We start from the raw sequence: 14,362 nt of genomic DNA, 5'->3' as shown, positions 1-14,362 counted from the left end.
AAATTTGCTTAAATCCTGACATTGACTCTCAAATTTGGCTTAGAGAGTTCAATCCATTTTTGCTGTTTTAATTGTATGTACAGACAGAACTAATTATCCAATCTTTTTTGAACTCTTGCACACTTTTGGACACAATGAATGGAATCACAAAGTTGCTTGTCCTTTAGTGTGATGCAGTATTTCTCTTTACCAGTTCTGTGCATCCCGTGTTTCCAGGCTATTTTTGTGACTTGAAGACCCGTGGTTATCTTCTCTAGATCATTTTATTCTTGACATTTAACTTCTTGATACACTGACTGAACTAAGCACTGAGGTAAAAGTAAGTTTCATGTTTTCATGTTCACATTTTAACTTCAAGACACTGCAGTTATTAGAGAAGCTGCTAGCATTTTTGGACAATTAATCTCTTTCTGAGCTATCCCATCAACAATTCCACATCTCCCTTTGCTCCATTCCTATCCCCAAGCAAGCACACATCAAGAAGCACATTCAATTACTGGTTTGGGAAGCAAACATGGAAAACAGGAAAGAGGAAAACAGAAATAAAACAATAAAAAGAAAACCAACTACTTGCCATATAAGAAAATCTATCTGTAGCTCATGTTTCATTTTTTTCCAAACACTAAGGACAGCCAACTTAATATTTAAGGACCTACACCCATTTCACCTCAAAAGCAGTTAAAAGCAAAACATGTAGAAGAGTATTTTCATTATGTGTATGCATATTGGCTCAGGTTTTCTCAAACTCCATCTCTCCCAACAGTCATTGTAACAGCTCAGAACCTCAGAGAGCATCAAGTCTTCCTTCCAGGGAACAAGTAGCTCGTCTCTCTATGGTGGGCAACTGCAGTCATGAAACTACTGGCCATGACACAAATACCAAAAATTAAAGACTAAACCAAACAACTCTATATTACATAAAGCATTCAAAAAGTTGGTTGGGGGTTTTTTTGGATGTTAAGAAAAACTTACTGAGCCATAATAAACCCATTAACAATGTCTGTTTCCAACACTATCTGTCCAAAGAGACTGAATTATGAAAGAACGATCTTGTTTATATAAAACTGCAAAATACCCCTTTATGCTCAAGAGCTATACAGCAAGTCTGTGATGGTCTATGCACAACATAAACTATAAATAAACTATTAACCACAGCTCTCAGACAGAGGGGCTGACAGACAGTCACAGAACAGACTTTCCTCAAGTTAATATGGAAAAGGCCAGGGACAAATACTAAGTCAGTACTGATACTTGATAATTGTGATAATCTACTACCACACATGCCTGACGTGCTCTTCAAAGCAAAGAGGAGCTGCTTGGCTTAGCAGGGAGGCTATCCCCTATTATGCAGGCCAGCTGAGCCAAAAGCTATGCAGTACTGTATGGAATAACAGAAGGATCATTTCTGGAATAGTCAAATAAATGCCACTTCATACAGCTTTACCATCAGATCTCCTCTGGAAGATCCATCTCTTTTTCCATGTTAAAAAAAAAAAAAAATCAAAAAGGGAGAAAAGTAAAGCAAGAGCTATACGGGGGAAGGAAATAGCTGACTTTAAATATGATAATAAAATAAACAGCAGACAACAAAAATTTATTCATAGAGTGAAAACTAATAAAAAAGAAATTGGGACAGCTGCACAGTCCAAAATTGGCACTGATTTTCAGAGAAGGAATAGGATCCCTCAAACTCTTACTAAATGGCTCAGGAATCCCTGGCAAAAAATCAAACAGTTTCTTTAAAAAATTGCTGTAATTTAACACAGTATTTATAATAGAGCAAAGTGACACAAGCTTACACTCCAGGCTGAAAACTGAGACAGACAAACAAATGCCACAGTTAATTAATCTTTCCTTGGTCACCATGCCAGACACCCATCCTTCTGAAGAAAACCCAGAACTACATGAGCTGCTAATATATGAAAGATGAGAAATTTTCATAATTATTTTAAGTTCAAAGTCTACCTCCAAAATATGGGATGGCAAAAGGTCAGCACACTGAAGGAGGGTGGGAGGGAAGGGAAGGTTATTTTTATTTGAATGAAATTTTTAAAATGTTGTTATCTTCTACAGAAGCCTAAGAGCAACCAAATCATTATAAATGCCACTAGATCCCTATAAAATGCAACTATCTCTAGGCCACAGAAGGAACTACTTTAATTAAGAAATTATGAGGAAGTAGAAGGAAAGCATCTGCCCTGTACCCCATCAGGCCTCAATTCCAAATATTCCAAGACCAGCTGAACAGCTACCATGCAAATTGGGAGGAAAATTTTATGTGTGTCAGCTTTTCCTTAATTTTTTTTAGAATCAGTGGGAAGTTTCTCACTGTAGGAGTATCACAGCTAATTCAATTTATACATATACATATGCTAGCATAATACACTTTTTAAAAGTGGCAGCTTTCATAATCTACCCTTGATTCAGCAAGACATTTTTATTCCAGGATGAAGTGTTTCAGTTCCCCAAATTCAGCCCAATCTTATTACAAGTCAGAAGTATTGTTCTGTGATTTACATAAAAGCATTTCCACTGAACTAAGCAGCAACTGACAGATCGGGTAAATGGGTTCCAGATAACATTTAAATAGCTGTGCTAATTACACCACACAGAGATAGGAACATGATCCCTTACTCAAATTCTCAGAGTAACCATCCAGAACACTGAAGAGAGGAGGGAAAAAAACCTCATCGTGCAAGTCATAAGGCAGCATGTAAAGGAATTTTTAAAAAACCCAAACATTCTGCATAAAGGACATAATCTCAACTAATTACATGCCAAAATGATCTTCTCACAATTTGCTAGAAGAGACTAGTAGTTAATAACGTCACAGATTCCCTCCAATCTTTTCACCAGGAAGGAATAGCAGTTTCTAAGTCATTACTGCTCTGTCATCCTGGACTACTGCCAAGACTGTAGAACTTCAGGACACCTGTCAATTAACACATTCTTACTGAAGGCAGGCTCCTCTTCCGAGTCTATTAAAAATTAGTGATCACAAAAAGCAGTCAGATCAAAACACTGCAAAATTAAAATTAGTAGTGACTTCTTGAAGGACAACAGCCTTCAACAGCAACAAAAATCATCAAGAGGTATGTGTCTGCTGAAGTGACTATATACGCACTTTGCTAACAGATGATGTAGCAGACCTTTTTCCATCCCCACCATCTGTGGCACACGGTCCTACATAAAAAAATGACTGGTGACCTGATGGACAATTGTGAGCAAGAGTCAGATCTGAAGCTCTTCTCTAATCAAAGCTTTCTGCAGGGGTTCTCAGTCTAAGTACAGGCTTCTTATTGATTTTCCTTTATCCCCAGGATGAGCTACTTCTAACTCAAAGTTGAAAAATATGAAGCTATGGATTGAACCAAAAAAACCCAGGTACCATACATATTAAAACATCAAGGCAGAAGTGCAATTGCAATTTAAAGAAACCACAAGATTTCAGAGCAAATACAAAAATGGTATTTACCTAAGTTCTAAGATAATAGTGAGCTCTGAGGGAGATGAGGAAAGGGAACAAATTAAGGCAGTCACATGAAAACCAAAACATCAGCTGTCACTGACTTAAAACTGGTTTGTTCAAAAATGAAATATGACCAAGGAAGTTCTAGATTCAACAAGTAAAATTCCAACCAGAATAAATGAACCAGAAGGCTGCATGCACTCTAGCACGGGACTAAGACATTCCTATGGTTTTATGTCAGTTTTCCACCTGCTAATTCCAAATTCCAGCACAAAGCTTGTGGCAGTTTAATATTCCCGAAACAATTAAAAGCATCAAGGAAGAAAACTGAAATTCACACTGGAAAACTTTTTTTGCACTGAAATCACAGAAAACAGGAAAGAAACTTTTAGTGTGCAAAGTGTGGTATTCTTCTAACAAAACAACAGTGCACACAGAACAAGTCAGAGACCCAAACAAGTCAGAAGGGCAAGGCAGCCCAAGTATAGAGCCCTTACTTTAGAATGGCTACCCATCTCCCTGAAAACTGTTCTGCAGTTTTACTTTCCTTGGATTAAAAAAAAAAAAAAAAAAAAAAAAAAAGTGTTTGTACCTCAAGGTCTCCTCTATGTTTACCCAGTCATTTCAGGAAATATGACCCTGAACTTCATTAGAATATTACATTGTCCTACTTTTCTGGTAACGTCCAATAGTTCAAACAAGGGAATTTCTGCTCTATTTCATAAACTAGGCAAGTAATTTGAAAGAAAACATTAATGCTTTTTTTTTTTTTAAACCGAGGCTTATCAATCATCATAATCCAAATTTTAAAAGTTTCTGCAATCTCATGTAACTACCAAGACTAGCACAAACTCACAGAGAAATGATTGTCAGGTACTAAACCCTGCAATAAGATTCAAACTATGTCCCATCATTCCGTATTTTTGATGAGCACTGCTTGATAAGCTCTTGCTCTTTCTAAAGGCTGCCAGTTAAAACATATTAAAACAGAGAAGGATTAACAGGAAAGGTAAAGGGAAATGGGTATTTTCATATTTTTTTTTAACTACGTGCTGAAATAGGATTTTAAGGAGCAAATATTCCTAGTGGTTCAAATTAGCAAAAACAAGTATCAAATTGCAAAGAAGATATCAACATATATAATTTAATCATTCTCTCTGAAACCTTACCTGTACTTCATAACAGGCATAGTCTAAAGTTAAAGACAACACAACACAAACATCTCCTGCATTACATTATGTATAACTGCTGGAAGGAAAGCACAGATAGTAAGCATAATGCTGATGTCTCTCAATCACTTACCAAGCTCTAAAATTCGGGGGATTTATTTCATCCAGCTTTGACACTGCTCTTTTTCTACTACAAAGGGAGTCAGAACAAATTACTTTAGGCTGCATGCCTGACTTACAGCCTTCTTTGCTAATTGTTAAGAGATCAGGTATGCCCCAGCTTGCTAAATTACACCTACTTCTCCAGAGACCCTGTTCCAGAATTCCTGATACTGCCCACCAAGATCTCCTGTATCCTGACAAGGTATTGTACCTGCAGCAACAGAGACAGTCCATCTTTCACAGATAAATTAAGGTCTTAACAAACTCTTTCATCTGTCTCATAAGTATATTTTGGTGCTGAAAATAGCATAAGCTGTTCATGCTTATCTTCTAAATTAAACAAATGAATCCTGGCACAGGCCCAGTGAAAGGACGTAACATGCAAGAGACCACACCACCTAATCTATACAGCAAAACCTGCATTCAAAGTACTCAAACATTTTTTTAACTCTGAAACCAAAAGAGCCTGGTAAGAACAAGTATCGCTGCTGACATATCTTCATTCTTCCAGTTTTCTTCCCTTCAAATGACAAGTTTCATCTGTTGGATCTTGCTGACCTTGGTGATAAATCTTAGTGAGAATTACAGGAATTTCTAAACTGATGGTTATAAACCACCTTTGGTTTGAAGGGATCTCTGACATCGTTTAACCCAAACTCTGGCCCCAGATAGGGCTCGACCTGCCTGGTGCAAGGCTGTGCACCTCTGGGAAGAGACTGGTTTCCTCTAGAGATCCCCCTTTAGGTTGTTGGAGATCACAGTTCATTTCATCCTCAAAAAATTTGTTCCAGAGTGAAGGAACTCAGCTTTCAGCCTCTTCCTATATGTCAAAGTAGTATCACCTGAAAAGAGCAGACCTAGTAGGCTCAAATGAGTATTTATCCAAGAGGAAAAAAACCAGATCATTTCGCTGTGGTTGGAACTAAAAGCTTCTAATAGAATTTGTGGTGAAAAAGTCATCTATCACACAGTGGGCAAGATTCCCAGGAAATAAATGAAAATTGTTGATAATGAGATCAAGGTATCATACCTTTGAAGGACAGTATGAATATTTATTTAAGTCTCGTGGGAGACAGACACTTCAGTTAGACTATTTTTCTCTAACCTCTTAGGACTAGTGCTTGAAAATGAAAATTATTTTTAACTCCTGTATCTTTTATTTTAAAAACTTTATTACCATCTAGGTATCCAAACCCAGGGCTTCTAGAACAAGCCAACATTCAATGTAAGATAAATGCATGATGCAAATGAGTGAGGCAATAAGATACTAAAGAACAACTTCTGCGGCAGTCTCAAACCCCCAAGTATTCTTTGACAAGCTACTAATGAACCAAGAAAATGCATACTGCAAAGACGTGTAGTGTTATCAAATATACAGGCTGGAGAAAAACATTAAAGCATGACTTAGCACTTGTATTCTTCTAACCTTAACAGGAGGGTTTGGAAAACAAATGTGTTTGAAGACAGAACCAAGGCAGTTTGCAAATGCTGCTAAAGCTCTCAACCTTCATGGTGAAGCACCTGTGCTCCTGTGTCTCCCTTTTAATAAGGCATCTCTGTGAGAGAACCATGAAGGATCCTGTTAATTCTAGACAAGTTTGAAGAATTTCTTTAGTAATTCTGAAGCTGAAGCATGGCAGACTTTGGAGGGTGCAGGATTCAAGTGCATTCCCAAATAGTTTATTGAACACCTGAGAGTCTTTCCTGCTACCACTGGGTATGGTGAGACATTTCTACCTCCCCTAATCTTGAGGTGTCAGTTCTCTACCCAACACATACAGCTTCTAAAAGGGGATGTATTATTATAGCTCAGATACAGAGAATGCTCCAGAGACCTTGCTCTTCCCAGTACTCTGATTCTCAGTTTTACCACAGTTCTGGGTGAGGAATATCTTCTTGTTACCTGGTCAGTCAGGTTAAGATATGACTCAAGGAAAAATCTGTGTCTTATGGCAGGAAGGAAAAAAAAAATACAAGATAGGAAACCATAAGGAAAAAATCAAAAGTACAAATTGAAAGAAAACAACAACCAAAGAAAACCTCCATGTGTTATCATAGTAACAATAAGCCCACAGTTTCACAGTCAGGTATGAGCTGAAAAACGGCTGGTCATGCCTGACCTCTTACATCTCACACTGGGCCTGCCCCCACTTTCCTCCTTTCCACCAGCTCTCAGAGTACACAGTGAGTCACTGAGCCTGATCCAACTGAAATCAATTTGGTTTTCCTCTGGAGTTAGTTTTCAACTCGGATCACCAGGCTGATCCAACTCACCATGGAGCCATGCAATTGCTATAACCCATTCAGAGAAATCAGCAGTCAGGCAGTGAGAGGCACCACACCTCTTGTAACAGTACAATCTTAAAATAAGCAGTTAAAAAAAAAAGTCTCTCTATTCATCTGATGGCTGTACAATCAATCTGAATCTGATCAATCTTCCTAAACATCTAAACATTTCTTGGTGAATACCCATTAAATAAAACCTTTCTGTCCAGAGGGGAAAAAAATACCAAAATACCATCCAAAATAAAATAAGAAATATATCTATTTTTTTCCCTTCTAACTAACTGCCTCCTTACCCAAAATACTCCGGCCATTCTTCTTAATTGAAATGTTTCATTTCCTCTCCTTGGAGATGCTAGTCTGTATTAGACCAGATGCAATCTCCTGCACTCAACTACCAATAATATTTCAACAAATGTGAAGATGCTCCATAATTTTTCTACTACTTGGTACTCAGTTCACAGTTCCAGACTGTATGCAGCCTCTCCTTTCCTACTCTAACTCGTTTTGGCTATCAGCATGCAGAGTAACATACATAGCTTTTCCACAGGCCCACAGTTGCACACACAGTGATAAATGTAACAACAGTGGCAAATTATTTAACCCCAACATTCCCATTTTGGGACAATGCAGCAATTTAGCACTATTTCTCCCATGACTTTGGGTTGCCATTTCTAGATTTAAAAGCAATTACAAACTCTTTGCCTCATCTTTTGCCATCGAGTTCCATGTCTTCCAAAATTGTTATATTGATGTTTCATTCCCTGTTTAAATATAGATGGCATGCTTATAACAAGACAATTGCTCTTTTAGCAATCCTCTTTCTCCCACAGTACAACATGGAAGAAACCAGGAGTCTGTCAATTGCCCCATTCACATGACAATCCTCACAGACTGGATAACCAATGCTTTAGGTGCAATCAAGAGAAAGCAGCTGATGATCATTTTCCCTGACTGAACAAGACTTTAGAAAAAAAAAAGAAATGCCTGGATTTCTTTACAGATCATAATTACAGTAGACGGCCATTAACCTGCTTACCTACCCTTAATTTTTTTTAAATGAGCTCATCTTTCTCCACTTCATTTTTCTCCTCCCTCATCCATTCTTCTCCTAGACTGCAGCAATAACATGCTTTTATTCTTTCCTTTTGACTGCCAGGGCCTTAAACTAATTATTAATTGAGAATGTATCTAAAGGATCTGAATGAGAAAGTTGGAATTAACCCAATTGCCTCTTTCCCCCTTTTCTTTCGCATATTTGAACACTAGGTCTACCTGTCAGCTCTGCTGAAAACATCAAATGTGTTGTTTTCTTTTCAAAGACAAGTCTGCTTGGGGAAAAATATGCAACAGCAAAAAACAACATGGAAAAAAAGCAAGTACCTGGAAAAGGCCTCAGCACTGAGTGAAAGCCATTAGCAAGCAAGCTGTCTACAGTTAAATTCTCTCAACAACTTTGGTGTTCTGTAGGAGAACCCTGCAGCAAACGGCATCCTGCATTTAGGAAACAAGACAACTGACACTTCATCAAAAGGTTTGTCCTTTAGACAGGCTAGAACGGCATGACCCGACAGTGCCTGCTGGTGCAGAGCTGGCTGCTTCTACAGCTCCGACTCATCTTGTTTCCAGTTGTTAAATTACATTAAAGGACAGCTAAAAATATATTAAATATTTTCCTATTACTTTTCCATGAGAGCAACAGCTATAGTTACAACAAGAGTAACGTCAAGGCAAAGGCTTAGTAACGTGGGGGGTGGAGAGGAAAGTCCAGGAATCCCTCTAACAAATTCTTGATGAATGGTTTGTAAATGTAGAATTTTCAGATTTTTTTTTTTTTTTTGCTGAACTAGGGCATTTCTTACAGTCAAAAAAGAAAAATATTTACATTTGCCAAAAATGATCAAACAGATCTGAGCTATAGTTTTAACTCACTTCCACTCCAGATTTTTGCCTTTTTTTCCTTCCAAACCACACCGGAACTTAGCAGTCTACCTGTGACAGCTAAATTCTGACTAACTCACATTGATATGCCCCTGTTAAAGATTACCCACAATCGAAAAACAAGGAAGACCCGATGGAAAGCCGATAACCACCGTTTAAACACTCAGACGAAAAGGAGTGTTAATTGATTAAGGATCTCCAGGTCTCTATCGCCATCTAGCGAAGCCAGCCCGCCATTCTCGCACTGTCCCCCCGGAACGACAGACGGGATAAATCCTGCTGGATCCAGCCTGCCCCTGCCCAGGGATGTACGGCTCTGCTACACTTCTATTCCTTGGCTGAAGGAAAATAAAAACCAAGCACTGGCTCGCTACAGCTGACTGAAGAGAACTGAGCTTTTATGGATTTCACTGTCACAGAATCGTAGAATGGTTTGGGTTGGAAGGGACCCTAAGGAACATCTACCTTTATGATGTGGCTTTTTTAAAATGGCTTTTCCACACCGTATTTAATACTTCTGCCACCAAAATAAAGTGAACATGCCAAGTTCTGCTAATATAGTTCAGAAGTTCACTAATATTGTCACACAAGTTTTTATAACAGCAATGTGTTATAAACAAGTATTTTTAGTCACCATAAGGAACCCCATGGCAGCTCTACAGCTTTTACTGCATCAGCATTGCCAAACCACAAAGAGAATTGTTAAAGAGTCCAGGAGAGGTGGTACTCAGCACTTGGCATCAGGTGCTTCAATTTTCCCACAGCTTCAGTGGAAAGGTTGTCAGTCACCCACAGCTGAAAAGCATCCATTTACAGGACTCATCAAAACTCATTCTCAGCTACATTAAAACTTGATGCAAGCTTTAACAACTTCAACATGAAATACACATTTCCCACTTTCAATTATTCTGCTAAGACTTACGACTGAACTGTAATTGTGTTAGTGCAAATATTAAGTTCAGTTTTCATCCCACACAATATTTTTCCCACTTAAACTTCTACAAGCCTACCTGCATTTACTCAGGTGCCCTTGACAACAGTATATAAAAAAAAAGTATTAATTGCAGATCATCAGAAAAGGCCATTTAAATTTAGACCATATATTTTCTGTAACAGTTACGTTTTAATTAACCTTTTCTCACAGAGAACCCAAACGTCCAGATACTCAACATTTACTTCTTCTATATCAGAACTGAGTGGTAAAAGAAAACCTATGAATAGAAAGACTAATATAAAAATTTAAAGTAATGTTCTTCCAGATCAAATATTTCAACTTAAAGCAAACAAACAAACAAAACTCATTAAAACCAGAAAACTAAAGTGTCCTCACGTCATCTTCTATGGCAAAAACTCAAATGTGTGCAAAGGCTTGGCAGAAGCCAGCACAGATCCAGCAGCAGCAGAATTTATAGGTAAGAAATCCTTTCCAACCAAAGATCAACTATGTAAGAGAAACCATCTCTGATTACTCCCTAGCACATTCTGTAACACCTATTTAGGATTTCCCCATTTCACCATCACTCCGGAACATAAAGCAGGAACACCAGATTTTAACAGTTATCTCATAACTGATAAATTACAGACAAATGTGCAAACGAGTATTTCCCCATTTTAACAGAGGCCAAAAGCTTAAGTATCCACAGAATAGCAGGTTTGTGGCAAAAGGTCCATATCACATATGAAGATCATTTAAAAAAAAGAAAAAAGTAGAATTAATTACTTTTAAAATACCACCAGAAAATATGAAGCTATTATATTCAGCTGCTTTGCATGCCATCTTCATAGACAGCATGAGGTTGAATCTTCCATCAACAAACACCTTATTAATACCTTATTAAAGGAAATACTAACTTATGAATTCACATGGCTGCATGGCACACTTGCAGTTACCAAACTGGGAAATTACTTCTGAGTTAAATGGATATGTAAGGTTAAACATAACTGCTTACATAAATTGGAAAGACAACAAATGTGGGGTTCTCTTAGAGAATTGTTTAGATAGATAATTAAAAACAAAGATGTGTTACAAGAAATGAAACACCCTAATGCAATTGAGTTGGGAATTGTGCAGGGGGTGTGCCCTCACATCACAGGGAGGATGAGACTGTCAGCAGGGTTGTGACCTCATCCATCTCCTTGATCAACCCCAAAGGCTGACCAGCCATCCTGACACAACTGCTCCTGGCACCTTTGCCGACTCCTGCTTGGTATTCTCTTTTACAAGGAACTAATATTGAACATCATTATGTTTTAAGACAATGAATGTACATCAGTGGTATGCCTTGGATCATTAAAGATTATTTTTCTCACAGGGACAAAACCAATGTCATCTGTATTGAGCCACCATCCTAACCAATAGCAAGAGTAGTTTTGCCTATAAAGTCAAGTGCAACTCTTACAATAAAATATGAGGCTAATGAGAAACTTTATTTTAAGGAACAAAGAGTTTCCAAAAAATAAGCCCTGATACATAATCCATTGCCTCCATGATTAATTTGCCCTATCACAAACTTTAGGGCTTCAGGAAGTCGTATCAGGCCACAAGACAGTCTGGCTACAAGCAAGCTCATCCAAAGCTGAAGCACGCCACCAAATCAAAGACTAACCCATCAAGCACAACTAGAAACTCATGGAAAATGAATTTAATTTCATTCATTGAAAATGAAAGCAGCCTTGGATTTTTTTTTTTGTTGTCACCTCAGTCTGGCCCATTGAAACCAAATAGTTTCACAAGAGAGAAAAACTTAAGAGCTCTGAAACCAAAAGCAGGTTCAAGAACAAAACCATTCTTGTATTCAATGAAAAAAAAAGCAGGTGGCTTAAAATCAGCCTTTTTACATGTGTGTACAACCTATTTAATGACTTACCTCTCTCCCTTTATGTGTCACCAAAGCAGCCAAAGGCTTGGCATAGAACCTGCTGTAGGAAAATCCCAGGCAGCCATACATGCTGTTAGCAGTGAGTTTCAAAGCTTTCTGTCTGATATCATACTGAAAAGAAACACAACCAGAAAAATGATCCAACCACAGCCATCAGGGAACAGAACTTAATGCTCACAATTACATTCACAGCTTTTTTATCACAGTCTGCAGCAGTGATGGGCTACAAATAAAGCACATTACAATCACTGCTCACTACTAATCATCTCTATTCTACAAGGCTGATCAGGGCACTTAAGGGGAGAGGGGGAAAAATCAACTGAGTTCTATAAAACACACCTGTAAATAGAGGTCAGGATTTAAATCTGGCTGTTTCATTAACTGCTTAACTTGGCGTCTTCTCTCCACCAGTTTCCTGATTTCCTTAGGCAAAATTCCCATTTCCAGAGATGGGTCTGGAAGCTCTGGAATTTCTTCCTCTTCTTCAGTCTGTGAAATGATCACCGCTGCTTATCATTTTATTGCTTGAAAATTAGATTTTAATGCATTAAGTGAAAAGCTTGGGGGGGGGGGGAACCAAACCATGCAGTTTGTGCCAATTCCTGCAGAGCACCCAAAGTACAGTTTAGAACAAGCACAAGAGGTTTTTTTCCAGTATTTAACTGTATTACTTTGCTCCTGCTGGGGAACAGGGCCTAAGTCTGTTTTACTCTTGGAGAAACACAAAGAAGGCACGGACCAGCAGCAGGAAGGTTTTTGTTTTTTATCAGTGTGTGGTATATATTTATATACATATATAAAACCAGATAAATAACAGACACACATTCTCACTCTTAAGTATATATAGATAAATGCAAAAATATAAAGAAAAGTACACACACAGCAATTCTTTCTGTGCTGAAAAATCCATCCATTTTTTATCATCATCTAAGTACTTTTGGTGCTCAGACCTGTCACAAGGAGCACGTGCTCTGTGGAACTGATACTTTGAATGATACAACTGACAAAAGTAGGCCAAAAATTCCACCCCAAGCAACACTTGATTATAGCAAAACAACGCAGCAAAAAGGACCCCTTCTTAGCATGACTGAAGAAACAGCAAAAATTGAATGGTGTTTCAAGCACAATGAAAGTGACAGAAATGTGCAAAGGAAGGGCAGTACAGACACAGTGAGGTTAGCAACTTTAGTAAAGCAGGTTGAGGAGAACTGCAACAAGAAATTACACCAAAGCCTGATTAAACATCATACAGAGAGAGAAATCAAAATTAGCTGCTTCAGGTTGAAGCACACTTCAGAAAGCAGGGAAAATCCAATTTCAACTTGAAGAAACTTACTGACAGAACTCCACATACCTGTCTCCTCATTTCTGCTCTCAATTCATATTTCAGTTGCTACAGAACTAACTAATTCCAACCTGTGAGCTGATACCAGTTAAAAATAAAAGCCTTTGCTTTAACCTTCAGACCTGACCAGCTCAATGCTTCAGTTTACAACACAGTTCCAACAACAAGTGTTCCAGCACTGCTGAGGAAATGAGAATCTCCAGCCATGGATAAAGCAGAGCCAACACAGCTGCTTATAAAACAGTATGTCCAACTGTACCTTCAGAAGGTTTTTCATTTGTGTTTAACATAGTTTGAACACCATGAGGTTTTGTGAAGCCGGTGCTACAGTTCACACAGTGACAACATCACACTCTCAAGTCACACACATCATTTTCCTGATGTCTAATAAGACTTGAGCTCATATTCGTATTCTTTCCCGTAGAAAGCATGAGACTTTTGCCTACTTCCATCAGGTATATTTGCATAAATATACAAATAGCAACTTAACTTCAGGAAGCCTCTATCAAGCTAGGATGAAACTAGCAAAAGGGCTCAGAAATTGCGAGGGTGGATGTGTGGCTGAAAAGGGTCACAGAGCCTCAGTAAAAATCTTGTTTCATGAGGATACCAAGAATAGATGGGAGAGAACTTACCAAGATTCTGTAAGACTATTACAGAAAGGAAGGTGAGAGACACAAAATATTCAAAGAAGTCCCAACTCACAAATTAACACAATACATCTTTAAAGAATCACTTTTTATATGTGAGAGGGGACAAAAGAAAAAAAAAACAGTGAAAAAGAACAGCTTCTTAAGGAGCTGATTCACAGAAAACGCTCTGAAGTTAAGACAGCGTAATTTAAGCCACTAGTTAAAGCACTCAAACCTCTGCCCTTTTCTGTGCTTCTGATGACAGTCGCTGCACTGTGGTAAAGCAGATGTTGAACTCCTGAATAATCGATGGGTACAAGCTGTTGAAGTCGAGAAGCAAAATAAACTTGTCATAAAAACCTAAAACAGAGATTAAAACAAAAGTCATAATTACTCAAGTCTCCCAAAGGACTCCATACAACTCCACAATTAATACTTAAGTGACAGTAATACATTGTACCCCATTTCCATAATCTAAATCC

At 38.1% G+C, this 14,362-nt stretch overlaps 1 protein-coding gene across 4 annotated transcripts in view; it reads right to left on the bottom strand.

The window, feature by feature from the left end:
- The window catches only part of POLA1 (DNA polymerase alpha 1, catalytic subunit), a 181,649-nt gene that overhangs the window by 137,645 nt on the left and 29,642 nt on the right, over positions 1-14,362 (bottom strand). For all 4 annotated transcript variants that reach the window (XM_072934808.1, XM_030282388.4, XM_030282374.4 and 1 more), the window contains exons 24-26: positions 14,116-14,240; positions 12,243-12,392; positions 11,892-12,014 (exon numbers count right to left, since the gene is read on the bottom strand). In XM_072934808.1, the coding sequence (XP_072790909.1) occupies positions 11,892-12,014; positions 12,243-12,392; positions 14,116-14,240 (398 nt within the window). The remainder of the gene's footprint in view (positions 1-11,891; positions 12,015-12,242; positions 12,393-14,115; positions 14,241-14,362) is intronic.

Source organism: Taeniopygia guttata, chromosome 1 (assembly GCF_048771995.1).
Source record: "Taeniopygia guttata chromosome 1, bTaeGut7.mat, whole genome shotgun sequence".
Classification (NCBI taxonomy): domain Eukaryota; kingdom Metazoa; phylum Chordata; class Aves; order Passeriformes; family Estrildidae; genus Taeniopygia; species Taeniopygia guttata.
The sequence above is the reverse complement of the archived record's forward strand: the minus strand, read 5'-3'. Positions and strand labels throughout refer to the sequence as shown.